The sequence below is a fragment of the Lepisosteus oculatus genome, chromosome 24 (genome assembly GCF_040954835.1).
Source record: "Lepisosteus oculatus isolate fLepOcu1 chromosome 24, fLepOcu1.hap2, whole genome shotgun sequence".
In the NCBI taxonomy this organism is placed as follows: domain Eukaryota; kingdom Metazoa; phylum Chordata; class Actinopteri; order Semionotiformes; family Lepisosteidae; genus Lepisosteus; species Lepisosteus oculatus.
This window is the reverse complement of record NC_090719.1, coordinates 14,286,057-14,312,040: the sequence shown is the minus strand read 5'-3', so window position 1 is coordinate 14,312,040 and position 25,984 is coordinate 14,286,057. Positions and strand designations below refer to the sequence as shown.

General features: G+C 39.1%; 1 protein-coding gene across 1 annotated transcript in view; it reads left to right on the top strand.

The window, feature by feature from the left end:
- Positions 1–2,597: 2,597 nt before the first annotated feature.
- crb2a (crumbs cell polarity complex component 2a) overlaps positions 2,598–25,984 on the top strand; it is a 39,432-nt gene continuing 16,045 nt past the window's right edge. The window contains exons 1-6 of the mRNA XM_069183538.1: positions 2,598–2,844; positions 17,664–18,365; positions 20,092–20,287; positions 21,707–21,846; positions 22,081–22,263; positions 23,322–23,435. Coding sequence (XP_069039639.1) covers positions 2,772–2,844; positions 17,664–18,365; positions 20,092–20,287; positions 21,707–21,846; positions 22,081–22,263; positions 23,322–23,435 — 1,408 coding nt within the window. The 5' untranslated portion in view covers positions 2,598–2,771. The remainder of the gene's footprint in view (positions 2,845–17,663; positions 18,366–20,091; positions 20,288–21,706; positions 21,847–22,080; positions 22,264–23,321; positions 23,436–25,984) is intronic.

Below are 25,984 nucleotides of genomic sequence, written 5' to 3'. Positions count from 1 at the left end.
GAATGTTACCAAAAGCTATCTGAAAATGTTTAATGTATCATATTATATACACTATTTGTATCAGTCTCCGCATAATAAACAAGACCCATCTTTTCCGGGTCCTTGTTGATTATCCTTGCATAAAATGGAAGTAAGACTTATTAATGATATAATTGGTTCAGATTTGTCTCCCTTTTTGTCAGCTGGAGCTAAACTACCTGTTTGGATATTGGCGAGACCCCTGTTTTGTATGAAGCTTTGTTGAATCTCATATATAAACTCAATGTCTCGGGTCTCATTTTACATGACTATAAAATAAACCTTAAATACTCACAATTATTCAATAAGTTCATGTTCTGCTCCTATGAGTTTTGATGTGATTCAGACTTTGTTACTTTTCCCCCCCAATAAAGTTACATAGCTGTTACTACTGTACATTACAGTATGCATTTTTCAGGTAATTATTTACCTTTTTCCATCAATTCAAAACAAATCCTGCTGTAATAAAGGTGTTTTTTTCATATACGGTTTCATTTATAGTCATAGTGCTTATTAAGGTAAAGATATCTTTGGTTTAATAAGATATTTAATAATATCTAATAAGATGTTTAGGGCTTAAACATGTTTAGGATGTTTATTAGCAACCCCTTCATGTGAATATGCAGTGTCTTGATGATCTGTCAGGACATGTCCTTGCATAGTGCTTTGGACCATGAGTCACCAGTGGAACACACAGTAACACGATGGAGAACAGTGTCAGAACAAGCATGCAAATAAATCAGTACGTACTGTAAGACTCAGCTGAGGATGCAAAACCACATGGTACCCAGAGAGCCATCTGAGCAGATTTCCCTTCGAGCTTCTGCTCCTGCTGCTCTCTGCAGTCCAGATCTGCCCCATCTGATTTCCACCTTTTTCAACTTAAAACCAGACTTTTTGAACTGGCATTGATCACAAGGTTCTGATATTCATGACTTCAACCAAACGTTTTTTTTTTTTTTTTTTACCTGGATGGTACCAAGAAACCCGTGATTCAGTGAAATGCGTGTTAATCCAAAACAATCATGTAAAGTTCAGGGCAATCTTTTTATGAAATCCCATCCATCACCTCTAAGTGCGAATGATTTTACTTTTTTATGATGATTTCATAAAACAGGACAGTTGTTTAAGCTTCAGCACTGTGCAAGACATATTTTTCTCGCAGGATCAAGTAAAGGTTAATTCCTTTGCAGCCAAAGCATGCTGACACAGCTCCCCACCGGAACACCTTTCTTTCACATCCACTGAGTGCGGTGTTTTGCCAAACGTTTAATTAAAGTGGGTTTACATCAGGTTGGCCAATCCATCGGTTTGGTTGCTAAGCTTAGATGGGGCTTACCAGCACTAGAGGTGTGATGGGGCTTTCCAATACTGTTAGGTGGTACTGCTGAGAGATAAGTCTCTTTTTCACAAAAGCCCCATCAAGCCACTGATGACTAGAGATGAGAGCTCCAAAAAGTGGAATGGATTCTCTTCCCGACTGCGTTTGTGGTTAGTTTCAGTCTGCCTTTCAAAAGTAAAGAAACTGAAGAGAGATGTCTAAGTTAATTCTCACATATTTGCCCTAAAGACACTGGTGTGATTTTACTAAACTGGCTAGCCTTCTTAATTAACTTTACATTTTATATGGATGTTGTCTTTGCCTAATTGTATGCATTTGAACTAAAACATTAGAATGTATCCAAGACTATGTTCACTGAACACCATTAAGATCATAATGAAAACAAGTCTGTGTCAAGTGATTTTTTATTTAATTAGCAATGACCTAATTAAGCAATGGGATTCATTTAGCACAACATTGCTAAGCAATATTCATAACAGTGATGTGGGTGTGTAAAATCCATCCCAATTAAAAAAGACAACCATTTGTTTTGCTATCAGAATAGATAAAAACATGGATGGTGGTTGTGCCTACCTATAGGAATAATCTGAGTGTGATTAATACATTTTTTTATTTTCCCATATATGTTTTTAATAAACATACGATATATTTACCATTGTTATTTTTTGATGAGAATAAATCTGAAAATAATTCAGATAGAGCTTCTGAAAATAAAGATCACTGCTAATACAAGCGAGTGGATTAGTGTCGCTACCCATCAGCCTGTTCTTATGCGAGTTTCATCATGACAGCACTTGGTACTGCAGGGAAAATATAGCTTCAGGGAAAGAATTAAGAAAAAGAAAATAAAAAAAGAAAAGGAAATATCCAGTTATTGGGATTGTATTTTAGGCGTCTTTGCTTAATGTCAATGTTAGCATTTATGAATACTTTACTGTTGGATATGGTCACGTCAATCACAACAAATATAAGGGTTAAAATAAATCCGAGATGCGTCAGTGACGCCACTTTAATTTAGAAATAAACACATAAAATCTTCCACTCCTTTTTAATTAAATCTAGCATGGAATCAGTCCCCTCTAGTGAGTCAGTTGTTTTCAAGGACCCCAAAGATTAAGGTGTTTGTTGAATTTCTGGGCTGCTCTCCTGACAAGAGATTCCAAGTCCTGGAATCCAGTCCTTCTTTGCCAGATCGCTCTAGAAGAGTGATTACTGGGCTTCAGCCATGCCAGGGCTCTCAGTCCACAGAAACCAATGTTGGTCACATTACTGAGAAAGCATGGAGTGCCACTAACATGCCTGCCACAGACTAGGGGGAACATCTTTATCGACGCAAGATGCTAAAGGACACCCTTCTGGAGTGAAAACTGGTTGTTTCACTGGAGCTCTTCAGTAGCTGTTTTCATCTGCCATGGAGTTTGAAAGAGTTGCTTCTCACTCTTACTACAAAACGGTGCTGCTTACCATGATGATGTTCAAATGGGGTAAGGAAAAATATGTCTTTACTCATTTGCCCCGCATTTCTGTTGAACATGTTACATGTGGCCCAAAATATGGCTTCCGATGGACGCTTCAGTTTAAAAAGTGTTATGGTTTCGTGGTGAGGAATTGGATGGAGTGTGCAGACAAGTGCAACATGTTTAACAGAGGAGCTGTGTGTGGGCAAATGCAAATCTGTTTGCTGGAGGGGCAACAGGTTGTCTGGTGGGATCATCTAAAAGAAGAAGGCTGATTTCTCTTTCTGTTTTCTAATTGAAAGTTATTTAAAACTGACTTGGTAAGACGTATCACCAAATATCTAAGTCTTCAGAACCAGCAAGTTAGGAATTTGCCCACTCTTCTGTTTTTGCTGTGTGTCTCTACGCTACGCAATAAAACCAAATAATCTGAGACCTTTTTTTTTTCTTTTCATGTTTGAAGAGCAATTTTCTTTGCACTTTTCAGTCACGTTTCATTTTTTTTAATTCTACACGGCTTTCATTTTCAGAAAAGTTCCTAGCTGCAGAGAAATGTTAATGAAAAATATTAACCATGTTATTTCTGAGGTCGGAGACACAAAATTACTTAAAATAATATATTGAAAATGGCAGACTTAAAAAAAAAAAACGTTTTTATATTGAGAAGTATTTGTCATTTGACCTGCCCTTATTTTGAGAGATTATTTTATAGGTGTTTCTCAGGCTTGTTGCAGAGTCAGGTAAACTGCTTTTTTTTACATTATAAAGTTCGGAATGCTCAAAATTAAGCTCGAAGTGTAGTTATTAAGTTCAAAACATGATACAGATTTTAACAAATGCCAAGTAGATTTGTTCATTATAAAGATCTTCAAAGGAAAAAGTAGACATGTTGCATTACTTTTAAAAACATCAGGTTTTTAGAGTTATTATTAAAAATAAAAAGTTTAGTTCTTCTGCGAGTTCTGAATTTCGCTATTAAACCATTGACCTATTTTCCTCCACTCTCTATTTGTCTAAACTGGCCTCCAACTCGTTAAGTTTCCAACGACTGACAGTGCTGTGCAGGGGGCTAGCAACATGCAGGGTCTTTTGTTACTTGTCACCATAGCAACAGGTTTTAAAGCAGCAGCATCTAAATTATTTAGTTTTTTAATTGATAGGAGAAAACATATTGAAACACTGAATACATCAATGCATCTTAATGATATTGCATAGATTCTGTTTCTAGATTTCATCCGTGTCAAGGAAAAGAAAAAGGCAACACGCACATTTGCTGGCAAGACATGTCAATTGCAAACTTTTCATTTAATCAGCTACCAAGGCTTTGCTCATCACGCAGGAAAAACGAAAAGTCTGTACTAAACCTCAGATAACTAACCCCAAGCCAAGCGGCGAACTGTAAAATCAATGTTGTCAAGCAGTTCTATGTGTGACACAAGATTTCCATAAACAGAGCAGATAGTGGCATTTTAAGGTTGTTTAACTCAACAGAGCACTGAACTAATTGCAAGGTTTCTGTGCAGTGAAATACAGTGCACATTTACTTATACATATGTCGGAAGACTAAAACAGTAGCAGTACTAGTAGTAAGTATGCAGTGGGTGACCTTCCATAATGAAGTTGTGTTCTATCATTGGACATGAAGAAAGTGGTCTATTAGCTCCACTCTTCAATATGGGACACAACCTTGTTTATGAAATTTAACCTATTAGCTATTTCTTAAGGTTTCCTCCTTAATCAGCAATAAATGACTCACAAGTGTGATTCAATTTAGAGGAACTTTATAGAACAGAATGTCCAACAAACAAAATGAATCACAGCATAAAATATCTGTATAAAAAGTATTTATACTTTTGAACTTCGAGTGTTATCAGTAGATTCTATTTTCTTTTTGCGGGGGCAGTTAGACAGTTCTGTGGGGGGAGTTTCAGGGCATTACTCTGGGGAGAGGGATTAGGGATTCTGACATCACCACCACACATAACGGCTTTACATGACCTTTGCCCTCAAAGATAACAGTTTGCTTTGACCTTTGCCCACGACGGAACAGCGTTTTTTAGCTTTCTACAACGGTGCTTTATATCAACCAAACATAAGCCCAACAATATTTGTAATGAAATCTGTATGTAATAACATCTAACAATGTGCTTTATTGTTCAGCTCTTTAACTAACGTGAAGAAGAAAAGAATATGTGGAAAGATCAACATCCAGTAAAGGATTAGCAAATTAATTACAAAGAGATAACAACAGAACTCTATTGTCAGTTTCTTAGATGGGCCAACAACCAATTAATTAAAATCTACATCATTTATATAGCTTATAGATGGTGGAAATCCTTATTCTGATACAAGAAATATTCTGTTCCATACGCCTTATAGAGAATGTGCTCTTTCCTGGGTACTAAACAATTTTATACCAATTGTATGTGTGCTGTCGTATTCCTGATTCCATTCTGGGCCGATTACAGCCCCAAATTGTGTTTTGTCAACTAAAATACATTTTTCAACCATCCTTTAAAAATGAAGGTGATGCATTTTTGTCATAAATCACAAGATAGAAGAGGAGCTGTTGTTGGCACTTTGAAAGTATTTTTACTTTTGCTTCAATTGTAGAGTAATTAAAAAAAATATTATATATATTATAAAAAATAAATGTAATACATTCAGTTGTTACCAAGCCAGTTACCCCACTGTAAAAATGTCTGCCACATAATTCAATAATTAAGTCATTTTGGGGTATAATGTCACACTGAAACATAAGACCAATATATTTAATGAAAAAAGAATAAAAATAAATAAAATAAATAACCATTCTTACATTTTGGGGCAGGACATGAAAGACAGAAACTTTCAAAGTATCAAAAATGTTTCTATAGATACAGATTTTGAATATGCTTAGAGAGTAGACAGCACAAAACAGACGTCAAACACTTAAACTTGTGCCTTAAATGTTAAATTTCTAAACAAATAACTAAGCCCCCTTAAACAAACCATGTCATCATATGGGAAAATTATATTCTTTATCTTCTTTAAAGTGCTCTAGGGTTTCTTTGGGAGAAGGTATTGAGCCTTGAAGAGAGCACAATTCCCAGAGGTGTCTTAAAACGCACCTCTATAAGAATTTCTGGACTCTTTCTTATTACTTTATTAAACTGCTCTTTGCCTTGCCTGGTTTCCTAATTTGCTTCCCCTTTGTTTATCACTAGAGACTATATTCCTCCTCTGGGGAAACCAATTTCAGTTATACTGATAAGCGTGCAGAAGTCCAGGGTCAGAATGTTAAAAAAACAAACAGCTAATATCACGCACTGTTCCATAAATGTTATGCATAACTGAATAAAGAATTGTACGTGTTCTCAATTCTTTAGGGACAGAGAAATGGCTCGTACTGTTAATGTGGTAAATCAGTTTTGGGACCTAGAGTGTTTCGGTTGTAATAAACGCACCTCATCAGCAATGAAAACTGATAGGCTGCAGCCTCCAGGGATATCTGTCAGATGTTAAAGACAGCCTCTCCAGCTAGCACTTGGGCAGACAGATTTACAGCTGCACTTGCTATCTGATACAAGCCACTCTTTAGTGATGGTTCCCAGCTCCAACTTTGAAGTAGACCAAAAAAAACATTTGCAGGCATTCCACAAACAACAGAATGCATATCGTCTCCTTGGGCAGCTGAGACTGGGGACAATGGTTAAGGGCAGTGAATGGTGCCAAATTACTCACTCAATTTACCATTTAATTTAATTTGCTTTGCCAATTAAGTGATATAAAGCTGGTATGGTAATATTTATATTTTACACAGTATATTGCCATTTTATAGTGAGTTTCTGTTTTTTAAAAGTAATATAGGCTAATATATAGTAATATAGGCTTTATGCAACTACGTAGTTTTAAATGTAACTTTAAAATGCATCACATGCCACAGTACAAAATATTTAATGCACTCAAACTCAAATGTACCAAATCAAATAAGAACGTGATTCTGATTAGGAAATCAAATAACATGATTTCAAAAATGAATGATTTCAAACTATTAAATTCTTCAGCATGTTTTTCTGTCTTTTACTGTAATTATTTGAACAAGACCATTGATTAGTCAGCATGTGTATGTACATTATTTCACTATGTTACCTCATCCAGTCCTGTTCATAGATTTATAAACTACTCACCTGACATTAGGAACACGAGATTTGATGCTTTATAGTGATGGGTTCTGCATGGCTTACACAAGGGTTTTTCAGAGCTCCAAGCAAGATCTGTAGCCTGAATGAGAATAATAGTCTTTTGTTGCAATAATGCAGCTAATTGTTTTATTGGGACATGTCAGCCTCAAAGAGGTCGTTCAGTAACATCCAGGGAGAAGCTTCTTGGCTTTGCAAGGTTCTAAAAACACCAGCAGGTGCATGTTTGGCGCAGATTTGGAAGTCTTGAAGGACAAGACGTCTGACAAGGTCATGAGCACTTATCCTCGTATCAGTGTGTGCAGCACTAAATTGCCTTAGTTGGCGTCAGAAACACCTGAGCAGTTTCGCATTGCAGCAGATCTGTGGGTTTGATTGGAGTGTAATCATGAACCATGACTGAGGCACTACTACTGTGAATGAAAGGCTGTACCTAAGACACCAGCTCTATTCTTGATGCACAAATACTGCTCCATCTACATCTGTGGGGGAAATTATGGCTATCTGTGTCACATTGTCTCAGCAGGCAGTGCATTATCATCTTAAATCTTAGAGCCAGGAGCCTGTTTCAGATCCCAATGAGTGTGACAGGTAGTGGTAGGAACACAGAGTATCCTGGAATCAATATCAGGGGGTACTGGTTTTGTTCACTGTCGAAAGCCAATTAAATATCCAGACACTGGAACAGAGGTGCCTGCCGTTGCGAAAGATATCTTGACAGCAAAGTCCTGGAATGAAACTGATAGGGAGGGTGCAGAGTTATAGGGTTAGAGGGAGAGGACTGTCCAGCCACCTGAAGACAGAGCCTACTGTTGTGCAGGTTAATGTCATGGACCAGCCCTTCCTGTGACATTATCAATCCTTTTATTATGCCACATCACAGATTTTTAGGGTTCTAGGAACAATGTAATAATGTATTTCTGTCTAGGGTGGGAGTAATGAGGAAATTGTCAAACGTGGCACTCCCTAATTCACTAATATCCGTGAAAAAATGACTTGGGGAATTTCTTAAATCGATTAAAATGAAAAAATAAATTTTTAACCGGGGGGGCAATTTAGGCAGCAACAAACAACACACAAGAAATAAAACAATGTTACTTGTGTTATAGTACATGCATGTTCGTAGAGGGGGCTCTATCCAATAGACATCATGTTGATAGAACTTCTTTGCACTAATTGTTTGCAAGCCTACTGGCCGCTTCCTGAAGGCAAGAAGTTCAAAAGACAGGAAGAAGGATATGAGATGGGTCTTCAGGGCCTTCCTCAGGATCTGTCAGGCATAAAGCTGTGCTAGGGATCCTTAAAGCTCGTTGGTGAATCATTAAATCAGTGTGTGTCTGACATGTTGACGTACATGCTGCAACTGAGTGAGCATGACTCCTTTTCCATACTGCTTCTTTGTGCAGGTGTGTCTTGTACGCTGTCGCAGAGTTGCTGAAAAATGGGAGTGTTACACTGGACCAGTCTTCAGTTTCAGCATCCAGCCCTTTTTTTTAAAAAAAGTACTTTTCACCCTAAGTCCTGCATTCTTTATGTTTGCCTTCACTGCTACCGTTTTGTTTAGGCACATGTTTCCAAGATTCTTTCATGTTGTTTGGCTAAGTTGTTTTCATTCGCAGCTTGTGTCGTGGTTCTGCATAACAGATCGGTCGTAACTAAAGAGTTTTTCCCCTTTCTGCCCGTGAGAAGTGGTAACATGCCGAAACCTTCTCTTCCTCACGAACTAAAGATTTTCTGATAGATCCGCTGAAAAGCCAACGAAATGTATTTTCAGGAGAAGTATCGAGTAATTACGATACGGAAAGAGGTTGCTTTCCTCTTCAGGCGGTAAGCCGACATTTCTGAAGAAAGCCAGCGTGGCGAACATCCCATGGAAAACATTCCAACAATAGCTGTTTGTGACAGGCGAAGACCCAAATCTGAGTGGAATCACAAAGAACCTTCACTGTCCTGCTTGTCTTTGCTGTCTGATGAACGGGGTGAGATCACTTGCTTCATCATTTGTGAAAAGAAAGCAAACAAAAGCATGGTTCCTTTACTGCAGTCCAGACTCTCATGGTGACTTCACTGCCTTTCACTTCATACAGTATTTACCTCTTGAAATGCATATGCTCTTCTGTTGAGACGTTATATACCAGAGGTTCATAATGATTTCAGAATAGTTTTTTTTTTATCCTGAGGGAAACTGAATATTGCTAGTGACCAAAATGAGTAAACCAAAATGAGTGATTTGTGATATAAAACCATATTTTTAGTTTTTTATAGAATGCATAACATTTTAAAATTTGAAAGCGTACTTCTTGGTATCTTCTAAATTTAAGGTTTTTTTTGTTGCTAATCTTATTTAGGTTTTTAAAAGATTTGGAATATCACCATTTATGCATCAGCTCCATACGAAAAATGTGTCTTTTTTCTGTTCTGAAAGTCAGTCTGGATGATTCGGAAATACAATACTGTGTGTACCTCATGAGTGATGCCTCGCAGTTGATCTCAGGGATTACGTCTCTGTCTCCAGTTTAAAGACCTTTACTCCCACAGATTTTTAAGGATGAGGGGGGTTTCTGGCAGATAAACCTCTTGCTTAAAGCAGTCAGACACCTGAGGACAGAGTCTGGGATGTAATCTTGGCTGTTCCACAAGCTGCTGTGCTGGAGGACTTGACAAAACCATGCTCTCTTTCAGAAGGAGAAATGAACCTTGAATTACTTATTGCAATTGTCATAGCTTCCTGACAAATTCACTCTGCCGTTTTCAACGTTGTGAAAGTCTTAGCCGAAGCCATTGCACCGATATGGCCCAGGGTTTGGGGGATTTAGGTGGAAGAGAATAAAGTTTTGAATTATGTGAAATATTTAATACATATTAATATATTAAGCCCTCATTCTGGGTCTTTTGGGTGCCTTGTTGTGATCAGCTAATCTGAGTACAATGTTAAGAAACAAATATTTTTTTAGCAATACTTATCCTTAATTTAAAATGCTTTTCCTAATACTGCTCCAAAACAGAAACTGTAAAGAATGGAAAATCGTGTATTGTTGAAATATAAAACATAATATAAATATAAAATCACAACATTACAACAGTATGTTTTAAAACAGTGTGTCCTCTCCATTCATGCAAGTCTTTAAATTCTTGAATCTTGTCTGCCTTCTAAGACTCATCTAAAGGTGATTATGCTATCTCAGAAGTGAGATAATGTATACTGTTTGCACTGCACTATTTCAGAAGTTCACTAATGTGTACTATTTGCACTGTGCTATCTGAGAAGCGAGCCAATGTTTATGATTTGCACTGTGCTATCTCAGAATTGTATGGTAATTCTCTGACATTTGAAATAGGCTGTAAAATGTGGGCAGCCAGCAGTGTGGAGTAGTGGATAGGGGTCTGGAGCTATAAATTGTGAAAATTGTGATACCCAAATCCAAGGTACTGTTGTGTAGCAACACCCTTAGATAGGGTGGCTCCAGAAATAGGACTGCTAAAGTGCAGGAGGCCTTATTGCAGAGTTTTCACAGGTTGAACACAACAGAGCTGTAAGCTATCACTGCCACCTACTCCCCCAAACCCAACCCCTAACATCTTGAGGCCTTCTATCCCCAATTATCACACCCATGTGAGAATGTGCACTCTAACATATCATCAATAATGTAATTAACAAGCTAATTATCACCCATTGTGCCCAATTACTGCACATAGAGGACCCCTTGTGAGCCTCTAATGGCAGGTCATCTGGTACACCTTGAACAGGTGCTTCTTTAGATTGTTTTGGCAAAATGCTACAAGTTCCCAGAAGAAAAAGGCTATTAAAATGCAACTAAAACTGCAAATATCCCAGGAAGCCAGGAGGGGCTGTGAAAATTTCAAATTACAGTGTTGACAAAGTAAATACAAGTAACACAACATTACAGCTCAAACATGTTATTGGACATTTACATAGAACATTCACTCACTGCCCCTCAGGCTGTGACAGGAGATCGCATTCTGGGAAGTTCAACTCTATTGAATTTCCACCCCCTTCTCCCAGTAGGATTGGAAGCTGTTCTGATTCTGGCAGGTCTGGTAATTCTAGAATTATATTTGTTATTATAGGAAAGAAAGTTTGTCTAATAGCAGAACACTTGGCATAGTGCAGCAAGACGTGAACCTCTGCTGCTATTGGGAACACAGCCTGTCCTCTCTTCCCTTCTGGGCAGACTGTGGTCATTTCATTAAACTTTCCAAAGAGGAATTAAACTCAGCTTATTCCATAATAATTATTTAATACTTCATTACCTCATTGCACACTGAGGCCTGTAGCAATATTCCAAATTTTCATTTTCATTAGGTTTGTGGTTGGAGGCCATGAATATTTAAAAGACAATTCAAGACAAGTCAGTTAATCACACTGCCACAGACACTGCTTGTTGTAGACTGCATTTAAAGAAATCTCAAGCCAGCTTTACAAAGGGTGAACTACAGTACTACTAGCTGTCAAGTCAAAAGAAAATAACTTAGTAATTTGTATACTTTTACCATTTATCAATTTAGAATGATTTTATCTGTCTTGTGTATTCTTTTTACTAATTAATCAGGAAACACTTTAGTTTATACCCATGACGCTACTGTGAAAATAACTGACTTTAAGTGTCAGAAATATTTACTACTGTTTTTTGGCCTTGTATATGCAGCTTTGGTCAGTGTCGAGTTTAAGCAGTATAAATATTTTCTCCACTAATATCGTCTAAACCAGCCGAAGTTTTTTTTTTTTTAGGCTAATCCCAATTTGAAACAGATATGGTCAGATATGAGAGAAGTCAAGGTTAGAGGAAGAATAAAATTACTTTCGAATTGCAGCACAAGGTAAAAGAGTTTAGCATTAACCCATCTCAGACAGCCTTTGCTCCCAGTCAGTCTGTCAGCCTGGGTCTTGTTCTCGTTCTATGGATCCGTTCCACTGACTGGGACAAGGCAGAGGTCAGGGGAGGTCAGGAAGATTTACTAATCCTAGCACATAACTTCAAGGTTGCTATGGCAACCTTAGTCCATCACACACAACTTAGTTCTGCATTTACTGATGAATAACGGATAAGAATTCAGACCACTCCACTATTCTCTTACTGGAAATGGATGTGGCGGCGTTTGTCAGAATTATAACAGATCGCTAAGACAAAATACAAATGACAAATCTAGACATAAGGCCTTTCAGCTCTGGAAATAAACTCAATTTGGTCTCAAAGCCTCACCGAATGTAATTTCAACAACAATAACAAACATAGTTGCGTTTTTATTGTTGTCGCTACTGTCCTTTCCTTACTGAAGATATTTCTTCCTATCCGCACAGAGACAAATGTTACAAAAGACACTAAAATGTTATTATACAAAGAAGACAATCCAACAATCGAGGGCATATACATATAGACACAGCAAAATGACAATACAAAGACAACATCATACAATCAACAGAACAACAAATCAGCTAGAACCTTATTAACGTTATGAATATTACGTCAGGGGATACATAAAATAATAAAGAAATGTGCTTTGAAATTTCCCAAACCAGGTTACAATTGTATTTTTAAATAATTTGAGTACAAATTAAATGAATTGATTTTTGAAGCATACAGAACTTTACAGCATTCAATATCATATTCTGAACAAAATCGTGATTTATAATTTTTTCTGCTTACCTCAGATAGATGCACAACTGATCAAATACCCTTGTTTAACCAGGATTAATAAAGTATACTGTTATACAATATATCTGTTGTTATTCTGTATATTTCCAAGATAACAAAGACTGCTGATGAAAAACAAACAGTCTGATTGGGAGATTATTTATATCAAAGTCACATCTCAGCAAAAAGTCACCACCTACCATACCCTCTATTCATTTTCTAGGGATAGCAAAGCAGGAGCTGCCTTTATTATTTACCATTTTATCATTAAAGTTATCAGAATCTATAATATTGGCACTGCCCTCTTGTAAATTTGAGGGAGAAACATTTTTGTAGGAGATAAAAGAAACTTCTTGAGGCATTCTAGAAGCAGTGAGCACCACCTAAATGACACTGAAACTGAGTCTGAGTATATGTATTTTGAAACAATATGTGTTACAGTAGCAGAGGGCTATTAATCTAAAAGTCTCTATAGAGGTGAAGCCTAGCAGGATGTGTAATCTGTGTTTCACACTGCAGTGAAAGGAGATAAGTCTTTGTTTCTCCAGATTTTTACCCCTAAGAATGACTACATTGTATTAGAATACAGTTGCTCTCTAACGACATCTTTCCTTGTCTAACAACCCTCAGCAGTAGCTCCTGTCTCAGGCAACCCTAAATTAATTACATACAGTAATTAACCTGTGTCAATCCATATCCCACAGTCCCGGTAAATTGTCTTTGTTGTTCGATCAGACGAACGTTTCAGTTTTTCACTCTGTACTCTATGGTATTCAAGCTTTTTTAATGTGGAATTATGTGAACAGCTTTTATGGTCATTGCCAATAGTCACACTGCTTTGAAGCCTAGTCTGGGGATAACACAAACTTGGACTGGTGCTCGTGCTGGTGAGCCAAGTCTTCGGTTTCCTCCCACCTCTCAAAGCAGTGCAGGGTAGGTTGGATTGACTTTTTTAACTTGTCAGGTTCTCCACAACCTTGCAACGGACCGTCCAGTGAGAGTACAGTTAACGCCCTACGTCCTGCGGTCCAGCAGGAGAAGCACTTTACTGATACCAGGTGGTTTGATTATTCACAGGACACACTAGAAACTAATTAACCAAACCATAGAAAGATTAATGGCGAAATGCGATGGAATTTGGTTTATAGAAGTACATAACACATAAAGTAGTTCAAGAAGGGAGCTGCGTCAGCATGCGTAGGCTGCAAAGGAACAAGTAGAGGAAACACAACATTTCTGTGGAGCCTTCTTCGGGTGTGAGATGAAGGCTCCACAGCTGAAACATTGTTTCCTTTCTTCTCTTTTCAGCAGGGAATAAACCTTTACCATAGTACATAAAGTCCAATGATTTTTGTTTGCAGTGTTCAGTGATATGGAAGTATTTCAGCATCGCAGTCGCCAAAGATATTTAGGATCTTACATGCATAATCTAGAGATACTGCACGCAGTCAGCAAGCTCACTTGTTATTACCCCTTAAAAAGTATCCTTCTCTAATTAAATTAATTAAATTAGTCAAGGAGCTCTATGAGCAAGCACAGAAGACAACATCTGGCAGAAGGCTGACTGAATTATCCATCTATGTAATGATGTTTTGATAGATTTACAAAGAAGATCAACTTAAATTGAATCAAATCGAATGATTACTGTAAACATAATTATATTCGTGTGCCAAGAACATATCTTGGGGAAGTGATAGAAAAGTAAATCATTCACTACTCTGACTAGGAAGGCTCAGAGTCAAGATTTCAGGGGGTTTTCTCTTATCTCTTAGTTTCCAAGCTTTTCTTTTTTGGTGAATGCTTGAATGCTTTTTGCTTGAAAGGAAAAAAAAAACACTTTGTCATCTACAGGTTGCTACCAAAGAATAAGCACCTTGAGCTAGTAATTGAAAATCCAATGAGATGAGTAACTTCGGTGAGTCCACTGTAAAGGGTGGAGTTCACTAATAAGCCTTTAGCTGGTGCTGTTATCCGTTTGAACTGTGATGCTCACTCTATAGTGTCTTCACTGACTTTCCTAGCTCTGGTCAGGTGATCTCAGTTAGTGTAGGCGTGCTAGCAGCTTAGAGCTCCAGCCATCTGTTAGTTGTAAGTATAAGAAAAACAAGGGACTTAATTATCCACTAAAATCTGGGTGTCTGCTGGAAGCAGCTCCCTTCTCCCATGGGATTAATTGGTTCAAATTCCTCTCCCCGCCCCCCCCCCCCCAACTCTGTTATTAAAGTTTTCTGCTTGAATGAAATAATATAGAACAAAGCGCTGATCAAAGGGCGCAGGAAGAACAGGGCAGTGGAATGCAGAGTGACTCCACGAATAACCACACGATTGGCTGGGGCTGTCAGACAATGGCGGGGCAGAAACCCTTTCTTCCTGTTCCATCCAGGGCTGGTTGACTCCGCTGTGCTGTGAATTTGAAACAAGCAAAAGCGATTCAAAAGAGATCTTTGGGGGCCTGTTTGGTGTTTTTTGTTTTCAATGCAGTAGCTCGGTTCCTATAGTGCTTAGTCTTGGATAGCATCCTTTCAGTCACCAGCTCTTATTTTCCTTTCAGGCAAACTGCATATAGCCAGGCACAAAAATGTAAGTGATCTTTTAAAACAGAATAGTCCATATCCACAAGGATTTAAATAGGATTACAAGTTGCAGTGCTATAATAATTCCAGGGGGAAATATACTTACCTGTAGCTTTCAAACTCTTTACCCTGATCAATCCATTCAAGCCGAAATACTAAATAAAGGTGGGTGTTATTTATTTTGGGAACGCTGTTATTTGAATTCTCAATATAACTCACGCTGGAAATAGATAGGTAGTGAAAATTATTTTTATAAAAAGTATCGATCAATTATCCAATTCAATTGTAGTTCCCTAATGACATTTTGAATACGTTTAATCTTAAAGCACTTTACAATGTAATAGGGAAGATTAGAAGACTCAGTTTATCATTCTAGCGTCTAAAAACCATACTTACTGTTGTCAATTTACACTCTACAGGCTTCTTGTCTTTTGTCAAAGCGTGTATGTTTACCAGAGTTAAATCTACGCAGGTGTCCGGAAGGATTACCTCAGTTTGCAGATCATCAGCAGGGTTTTTGTATCAGTGGACATCAGCGGATAGACTAAACAGTGCAGTCGTGCAGATAGCTGAGTGTAAATTGTAGGCTGGGACTGATCTGACTCCCCCTTCCCGCCGTTAACGTAGTTCATCAATAAAAACACACCGCGTGCTGTCGGATGGACGCATCTTCTTTGTGCTCCTGCTCTTTGCTATCCTACTCTAGCATGGCAATGCTTCCGAGGCATCTTGATAAGATAGTTTGGAAAATAAGGTTTAAAAAGACTGTTGCAAAGCTTTTAGTATAAAGGTAGATGACACTTACAAGAAGGAAAAAATGCACTGGTATGCGAGGGAGATATTCCAGACTGGGTTAAAGTTCAAGCACATGACCTCCTCCAAATTGTTGCCTTTCCTTATGGAAACTGTAGCTCATTCCTCTGTGACTCCTAGCTCTCAGTGTTGGGAGGTTAAAGAAAACGTACTTTTCCCTTATCTTATCAGGTTAATGGTGCTGAGCTTTAATAGCCTGTCTTGGTCTTACCCTGAAAATGTCAGACCAAAATCTGTTTTATTTTTTTTTAAATTGGAAACCATTTAAACCTAGATGAACAGATAACCTAAGCTGCAGAAAGAATATTTAATATAGACAACGAGCCTTGACAATTAGTAGTTCCATAGGTTTGAATTGGATCATTGCGTTTTTGTGCATTTTTGGGATCTCTTGGAACAATGATTCATGAGAGATTCTTTAAGGGTGATGTCAGGCAGTGAGACAGGGAGGGGAGTCAGTAAAGTTCAGGTCAAGGTGCAGGATTTAGTTTACATTACAGGTTTTATGCCATGAGGGGATGTCTCCTCATCTTGGTTGAGTTCTCAGCGCCTCATACCTTTACCCACACAAGAAGTAGTGTTGGTGTGAGATCGCTGACAGAAATTCAGAATCCATTCCTATATATACTGTGTATGAAGCCAATTGTAATATACTGTAATGGGTAAAAAGACAATATTTATTTAATGGATATGTACTGTCCAGGGAAATATTTTGCCTTCCCAAAATGATCTTTTTTTAACTGAGTTGGCCACATTATCCTCAAATTGCCACACATCTTTGGCCTCTGGGGTTTGCAAAGAGACCACGGCAGGCAGGGAGATGCTGCACTACTCCGGATAGTGTGAAAAACACAGATAGGTCTGACTGTTTAGACTTTGCATTGGGTACATTGTCCCCATCAGTCCTGTCCTATTACTAGGCGTTTCTGTTAAGCCGTGCTGAACAGTTTAAAACATAAGTAACTGCAATCTACTGTATATGTAGACTGGCCAAATGTATATATAACAAACAGGTAATTATGAAGCGAATGCATGGCAGAGTTTATAAATAGAAGGATCATTTGGAAGACTGCAAAAACGCACATGGTTCCCCAGCACGGAGATAACATGAAACAGTGTCATGTTTGAGACAGTCCACTTACATCACTAGAAGAGAGATCCTGACCAAGGCATCACCATCATGCTAGAATGATGAAGATAATCCCAAGGTTCCCCCACGTACCTTTGTCTTTGTCGATCTCCTAGTCGTAGAGCCCCAACGCCATAAACACAGAAAATGCATTTAGGAATGTTTATTGAGGGGTTAAGAAGCTTGGGCTTAACCTACTTGGCTGAGGGTTAACCATCTGGTTGTAGGAGGAGGAATTAAGGACCCCCATGGCGTGGGAGAAGCTAAGCAAGGCATCGCTCCGAAGGGGGATCTGGGGTAAAGGAGGGACAATTGCAAGGAGGAGACGAATTTACAGTGGTATTTATAGCTTTTTGATAAACAATACCATCGAGGATTAGAAGTTAGAGGGGCAGATGTGAAGGAGAACTTGGTTGCTGTCATCTCACCTAAACTTTCCTTAAAAACTTCAGATCCAATCAGCATTAATTGGTGTTATTTTTCATCTTCTTTGCAGGAATCTTCTGCACAGAGACCCTGGACAAATGCCTATCTTCCCCTTGTAAGAACAACGCCACTTGCATAGAGAATCCCGGGGACTACTTCTGTCTGTGCCCCGAGGAGCCTCTCAAGTATGTGGGGAAGAACTGCGAGGAGCTGTACGACGCCTGTTCAGAGCAGGCCTGCCCAAGATACAGAAACTGCACCAGCACCCCAGGAACTACGGAGTACAATTGTAGCTGCCCACTGGGGTTCACGGGCACAAACTGCACCATTAACATAAACGAATGTGAGAGCAACCCCTGCTCTGGATACAAGACAGAGTGTGTCGATGGCATCAATGGATATACATGCCAGTGCCCCAATGGCTACACTGGGGACAGATGCCAAACTCAAATGACCAACTGCTTGGCTGGCCCCTGTCACCACAATGGAACCTGTGTCGACTCAGATGGTGGTTACCAGTGTGAGTGTAGCCCAGGTTTCTCGGGGGGCCACTGCGAAGTAAACATTGACGAATGCCTGTCTCTGCCCTGTAAAAACGGAGCCATCTGCTTGGATGGGATCAACGAGTACCATTGCTTCTGCGTGCCCGGATTTCAGGGGTACAACTGCGAGATTGACATCAACGAGTGCGCCTCGAGGCCCTGCGAGAATAACAGCACCTGCGTCAACGAGAAGGACAGATATGTGTGCGAATGCCTGGTGGGGTATACAGGTGAGAGACCCTCGCCATCTTTCTGGCTGAGGGCAGACTGAGAGTAGGCTCAAGACTTCATGAGAGAATGTATGGGCAAAAACCACTTATTTTATACACCTTTTCACTGTGTACCTGAGCTTCTGAAAACCAGAGTGCTGGCACAGTGGCAAGTGAAAAGACTGTTGTAATGACTGTACCATCCCCACATGGCAGAAGGCTTGTTCTTCTGTGGGTTTTTTTTGCAAACACAAATTACTCCAGCGTGGAAGTCATTTTGTAAACTTAATTGTATTCATTCCTACTTTGACACTTATTATTCTGTGCTCAGTCTGGCTGGGGAGTGTGGAATTTATACATTTTCGCTTTTGATTACTTAACTGTTTGTTTTTTTTACATTAGCTTGAATCCTACACTTACAACTGCTGGATAACCTTGCGGTTACTGCTGTTACCTCACAGGTCTAGGTCTTATGTTCAAGGGTGGGTGCTCTCTGCTCTGTGCTCTGACATGATTGGCTACTCTGAAGTGATCCTTCCTTAAGCGTGTGATGCTCTGGCATCCTGTCCAGGTCCAGGTCATCTGGTCCCGCCTTGTACCCTATGTCTGTGGGAAATGCTATCTGCAAACCTCAGCAGGTTAAGAGGTTTTCTGACTATGGATAACGGGTGCACATTATGTGGAGAGTTTATTCTTCAGAGTATTTGAAGTTTATTATGTTTTGACTGATTAATTCAAGAGCCAGGAACCAGCAGGAATCTCCATGCAAATAAGAGAAACTCGAGCGTCTTTCTGAACAGGATACCAAATGTATGAATCACCTCTTTGTGGATAATAGAAATGTCGACAGTTGCACTCAGTACATCTGTGGTATTTCAAGTGGTTTTATTGTTATCTTACGTGGGAATGCACTGGCAATGCATTCTTTGGGCTTTATATCTGAAGTGACAAGCTATATTGTGCGTTTCACTGAGGAACATTTACCGGAATAGGAATACGGTGATTTGTCAGCAAAATGCAAAAAATATACCGTCTCTTATCCTCTTCATTGCTTATCAGAAATTCCAAAACTGATAGTCATACGCTAAGCATTCTGTTGGAGTTGATAAGAATTTTAAAAGCCCTACACTGCTCGCAGTTTTGTACTACTGCTTTTTATCTACTTACACTAGCGGCACCTTCACAAATGTGTCCTAGTTCAACTTCCTCTTCTTTTCAGAAGTAAGCTGAACAAACAGCTGTCGGTTCTTTTTAACCCTGGGAAACCCTGCATTGAATATATTATTGCATTGAATATATCTGGTATTTTTCTTGTCAAAATGAAGGTATTAATTATTAGTTCATGTTTTGATAGTATGAGGATCACTTGGGAAACTGGTTTTGGAACATCTTCTGAAATGATTTATACGTGTAATATGCATATAAAGGGTAACCAACTTTTGCTAATTTTCACAAAAAACTAGAATATTATGTTTTAAGCCTAATGCTGAAACATTGAAAATGTGTAACGTTTTAATGCAAAATTTGACAAGTGATAAGTAGGTGAATCGGTTCTGCTTAAATACCATCAGGACTTTTGACAGAAAACAGACAATCTAACTTTCATATTGTTGATTTGTGGCTTGACAGTTGAAATACCTAACTGCTGCTGCTTCCAGAATACCTAGGGCTGCTTTTTGTGTGCTTTTCATGCTCAGTTCCTGTTTTTCACTTCTCCTCTTTCAAACGCTTTCTCTTCCGAAAAAAGGAGTGAATTGCGAGGTGGAAATTAATGAATGCGCATCCAGTCCCTGCCAGAATGGGGCCACCTGTGTTGACCATGTGGGTCACTACACCTGCGTGTGTCTGGAGGGGTACGAGGGGCTGGACTGTGAAGTGGACATTGATGAATGCTCCAGCCTGCCTTGCCAGAACGGCGGTAGCTGCTCCGATCTAGTCAATGGGTAAGACCCCTTGAGAAAACTGAAGGACCTCTCTCTGTCTCACTGCTTTCATTCTCGGGAGCTGTAAGAAAGGACCTGTACGAAAGGGGGGGTCCATTCATGGAGACGCAGCCTTCCGGGAAGAGCTCAGAACAGACCGATTTTGCAGGATTTAACCCGTCAGTCGTGGAGCGGTTTCTTTTTTTTTAATGGCTAATTTTCTTTTGGGCTACTTTTACGGTTATTCCAATTAAGCGCGAGCTGAAGTTTCTGATTTATCACGTAGTTATAAATCCTTCAAGTTGAAAGAATAATTGGGAAATGGACCTTGGCGGCGAAAACGAAGGAATGGGATACGTAGACAAATTCCAGATTACGCCCCAAGAATGACATTTAGTTTGAAACACATTCTCATGCATATTCAGAATTTCCATTCTGTTTTAAAAATATACAAAACTAAGGATTCACTTATACTCAAAGCTAGAAATGCTTGTACGGAGCAAAAGTACAAGTGGATAATATATTTACAGAAATGATTTCTTAAAGGAACCTCTTCAGAGAAACATGATCACGTCTGGATTGATGAATGGTATAATGATATAATATAACATGTATGGTATATTATTGCACGTTTTTAAAATCCTCTTCACCAGCACATAATCCTTGAACTCAAATCTAGAGAAGTTCGGGGACCACCATATAGATAGATGGACGCAAACATTTGTCACAGGCTGTGCTGTAGATTTTCTAAGTCCGTTACTATAAAGAATAATCAGATGTTAAATGACTCATCACTATCAGATTACACCAGCCTGAATCACACTGGGTTCGGAAGAAAGCAAGAAAGGAAAGCCACGCTGCAATTTCCCTGAAGCTTTAAAAGCTTTCAGGAGAATAAATAAAGTTCGTTTCAGGTGTTGTTTGAAATAAGTCAGGCTAGAATGACATGATATGGCGCTTTTGCAGATGCTTCTTCACTAACAGAATGAAGATAAGTCACTGGAATGAATCACCGAGCTGCTTTGTGAAGATTGATAATGCGTGGTGTGTAGGAAAAAAAAGTGAACTCCTGCTTGCTCTGCTCTTCACAACCGTTTTACAGACTTGACATCTGCAATTTAAAATGTGATCAGACCGCATATTAAAACCGCCATCTCAGAAACCTCAGTTTGAGATGAAAACATCAAATGACCACCCCCTTTCCACCCCCCTGCAGTGTCTTGAGGAGTAATGTAGTCTCACCTTCGACTATCAGACCCTTTACAGTAACACAGAGATGTTTGCCCTGCAAAATCATTATTCTTTGAGAATAATAGGAATAGTTAAATCTGGATTTTTTAAAAACTTTACACAGAAAAATAAGAGAGAGAGAGTCTTTATTACCCTTTTTAAAAATGTCTTGTGATGTTTCATTTTCACTTGTAAAACGTGTGTTTGCAGGTATAACTGCCTCTGCGCTGATACAGGGTACATGGGAGATAACTGTGAAATTGATATCCCGGAGTGTGCTTCCAGTCCCTGCCACAATGACGGCACCTGTGTCGAGGGGGTGAAGAATTACAGCTGCCTGTGTTGGAATGGTAATACTGTTGAACAGTTTCGTGCACACAGCAGTGTGCACCTTTGTACAATAAGTGTGGGTGAAAATCAGCCATTTTAGACGTACTGTATACCGAGAGCTCAGTCCTACTGTAAGTGCATCTGTCTAACTGATTCACGTTGCACAGAACCCTACAGGGGGCTTGCGTTCATTCTCCTGGAGAAGACAGGGTTGACACAAAGGGTTGACTTTCTCCTCTGTGGTATCACACCAGGTTACGAGGGGCACGACTGTGAATTTGATGTCAGTGACTGTGCGGCGGAGCCCTGCGCGAACAGCGGGCTGTGCTATGAGCGATCAAACCGGGATCACTACGGCACGCTGCCGGAGTTTGAAGGAGAGTTTAGCCATGCAGCGGCAGCGGGCTATATATGCAAATGTCAGCCCGGATTCACAGGTAAGAATTTTGAAATATGTTACACATTATATATAATACAATATATTCAGTGCAAAGGAAGAAGCAAAGGTTTATTCCATGCTGAAAAGAAAATAAATACAACATTTCGGAAGCCTACGCATGCTGACGCAGCTCTCTACTACTTGGACTGCTTCAGCCCATATTATGTGCCATATCCTTGTTCGTCTAAGGGTCAGTCTTTGCAGAAGAGTTGCAGGACTTGGGTCACATAGTGCTGTCAGATAAGGAGAAGAAAGGGAATCCTGTTCACGATAGTAACACTATCTCATACATTGTGCGACCACCAGGACGCCGATTGACAGCATCGGCATTGAATTATAATGGAAGAAAACGGCATAAACAACACAAGAGCGTTAAAAGTGGTGTCGAAAAACACGTTTTGTTTGATCTGATAGTGTCTGTGAGACTTGTGAACGGAATGTGCCACCTGCTGCGGCTCTTTCACCTGTTTTATGTCGCAGCATAATTAGCTCTATGTAGCGGGAACCTTTTACATGAACTGCCCTCTGCTGGCCAATCAATGCATTACTGGCTTATGATTAAATGTCTTGTTGGTACCGATCAGGTCCTTTTCACTAATGTGCGTGTAACTTAGTCTTCCATAACGTACCTCTTAAAGTGTAATTCCTCACGTCTGCCATATGTAATACGTATTATTGCTACCTGCAATAATGCCCATTTCAATAACTTACCCTAAAGATAAGTGTTTTACACTGACATTTCTTTGGCCCGCGTCTGTCCTACGTTTCTAACATTTTTGCACACAATAGCTTTCAGCTACGTGAAATTTCGGGACAAAGACTGCACATAGTCACGGGTGTGAGGAAGTGACAAACGCCCAGGCTGAATCGGCAGTTCAAACATTTGAATTTGTACTCCAAGGTCAGAATATTACCTCACAGCGGCACTATCAAATTGACACCACCTGTATTTACCGCTTCATGCATCTTGACGCAGAACAGGGCAGCTCCCTTGTCTGTGATGAACGCTAATGTGACCCTGCAAATGTTTTGAGTGTTTTCATGCTCTGTTCGTAGGAGAGAACTGCTCAGTGAATATTGACGAGTGTGCTTCAATGCCATGCCTGAACGGCGGAACCTGTGAGGATCATGTTAATTACTATATGTGCCGATGTCAGCCTGGATTCACAGGTAAAGAGAACTTCTCACTATTCGTATGTCACCAAGTTTGCATGAACATCTAACTATGTTTCCGTGAGTTGTGAGTGTCTGAAACAAGCTACCCAGCTATGTTGTAGATACAAATACCTGGGCTCCTTTCAAGAAACAGCTGGATGACATCCTCAGATCAGTGAGCTACTCACAGCCAGATGGACTAAATGTTCAGAATCGCCTGCTTTCATTTGTAACGTGTCTTTATGTTTTTTACTGTTGCTTCAGACTGCAGTTGGAGACATAATCTGTAAGGGGGAAAAGGCTAATGTAGTTGTTGGTAAAGGTTTTGATCAGAGAAAAACGAAAGCTTCTCAAGTTCATGTTCTTAAAAGTGTAAATGTTCAATGTTCTGTTTAATGTAGACAGCTTGGCATACTTAACGTAATTTGGCTTGGTGATATTCATTGTGCACCATTAACATTACTCTTTTCTGATGCAGCGGAGTGAATCAATGGAAACTGAAGATTAAATTAGAGTACACTAATACCATAAGGTTTTGTCAGAGAGCTGTTTCCTCAGATGAGACCTAGAAATCAATCAGATGACTGCCTTGCAACAAGATAGCATTTTGCTTAATGCAGTTTAACGAAATGAACAGGTTGTGCCTTTACAATAGATCCACTACCATTTTGTAATGTGGCCTTTTGTTTTCATTTGCTAATGCCGTTTATGTTCACAAAGTGGGCTTTTATCACCCATTGCCTCAATGTGGTTTCTTAACAATTCTGTAAGAGAATGCTATTAAGTGAAGTCGAATTTGGTGGTTTTCAAACAGTTCAAGCCTTGAAAAAGCATTTTAAAGCAAAGATGATCCCCAGAACATTCATTCATTTTTGCAGGGTGGTTCAACTGCCCGTGTTTGCAAAGACTAATTCATTTTACTAATTTATTTTTAACCAGATCAATACAAGGAAATCCCAACATAGGACTGCATTTTATTAAACTGTGTGCTATGCAAACCATTATTAGCTATTTCATGATTGTTTGCAGACTATTTTAGCTTCCTTTGGTGATAGGAAGACTCTGTTGATGACTTAAGGATGTTTGAAGGTGGACTTGAAGAAAAGGAGCTCCAAAAAGAAACAAGGGAAGGATTATTGATAGTTTTGATTAAATATAATTGGCAGTATTGTGAAATGGATTTTAACTCCTATTGCAGAAGCAGAGTGTGTTTGTACTGTACCAGTCAGAACTAGCAGAGGGGTACACAGGTACCCCTCACAAAGTACAAATTACAAAGTACACAGAACATGATCCAATCTGTTGGAAATATATATGTATATGAATGTAATATATAAACGATCTTTGAACAAAATTAACGTTAGAAAGAGTGAGTATTATTACTGAATTCACAATCTTTGAATCTCTGATGCTTTCAGACAGTTCAGTCGCTTTTTACCATACAAATCTGAATATTTGTTTAGCAATTGTAAATGGAGGCTTTTGTATTATGATACTATATGCTAATATTTTATTATCTGATTTCTAAGAATTTTGTTTTTACATGTATAGAATTACTGCTTATTGTGTATTTTCATGTTTTGACACTCTTATGGATCATAGTTTATTTAAACGTATAAAACATAGTGCACACAGGTTTCCCTACTAGAAAAATATCCTGGGATTTTCAAAACGTGAACTAATTGAATCGGTGATTAGTGAATGAGTGATGCTCTCAGGAAATAATTAACAACTAATCTCTCCTGCCACAGCAATTAATCCTCCTGCCTGTGTTCCCACAGTGTAAACAGCTTATTACTTCAAATTAATATCAAAGGGCATCTGAGAGACGCACGAACCCAAGATATATTCCAGAAAAACCGGGTGAATTCTTAAAAGAAATAGCAGATCAGCAATAATAAGTTCTGAAAACTGAAACGAACAGTGTGTGTGCCAAGATTGCACATTTTTTTCCAACTAATTAACCTCAACAAGTTTTGCTGGGGTGTTGAGGGAGCCAAGCTGAAAGGCTATCTGGACCAAACAAACCAGCCCTATGTGCCATATGTTGGCTGTCTTCAGTCAGTATTAAGTGTTTCTTTGTTGAAAATTGCTGGGGAGGAACAGATTAAAGGAAAAAGCTCCTTAAACCTGGAAAACTCCAGAGCCTGGTAGAATTGTCATTTTGTAATTAAAAATGTAACGGTTATTCTCATTGCTGTACATTGCGATTGGGACTGCAGTAGTTCCCAAAGCAGCCCCTTGGCTTTGACTGCAAGCTTCTTGTCTGGTTTTCTTCTGGGAGCACTGCTCGCTGTGTAGTTTTGATTTTATAATATTTCTGGCATTGTTCAGCATAGGCTGTCTGAGCAGTGATTTAATTGAGAAATAAACTGCTTTCATGTTCATTCGTCCTATGAATTTCGTGTTACCGAAAAGTGCAAAAGAAACTGAGCTACTTGCTTTCTCATTTTCAGTTGGTGCCTAAATCTTTGTTCCCGATTCTTTTTAGTGAGACAAATATTTAACAGTAAGATGAATTCCTCATCAGGCTGACATTCCAAGTGCTCTGTTTGGCTCAGGTG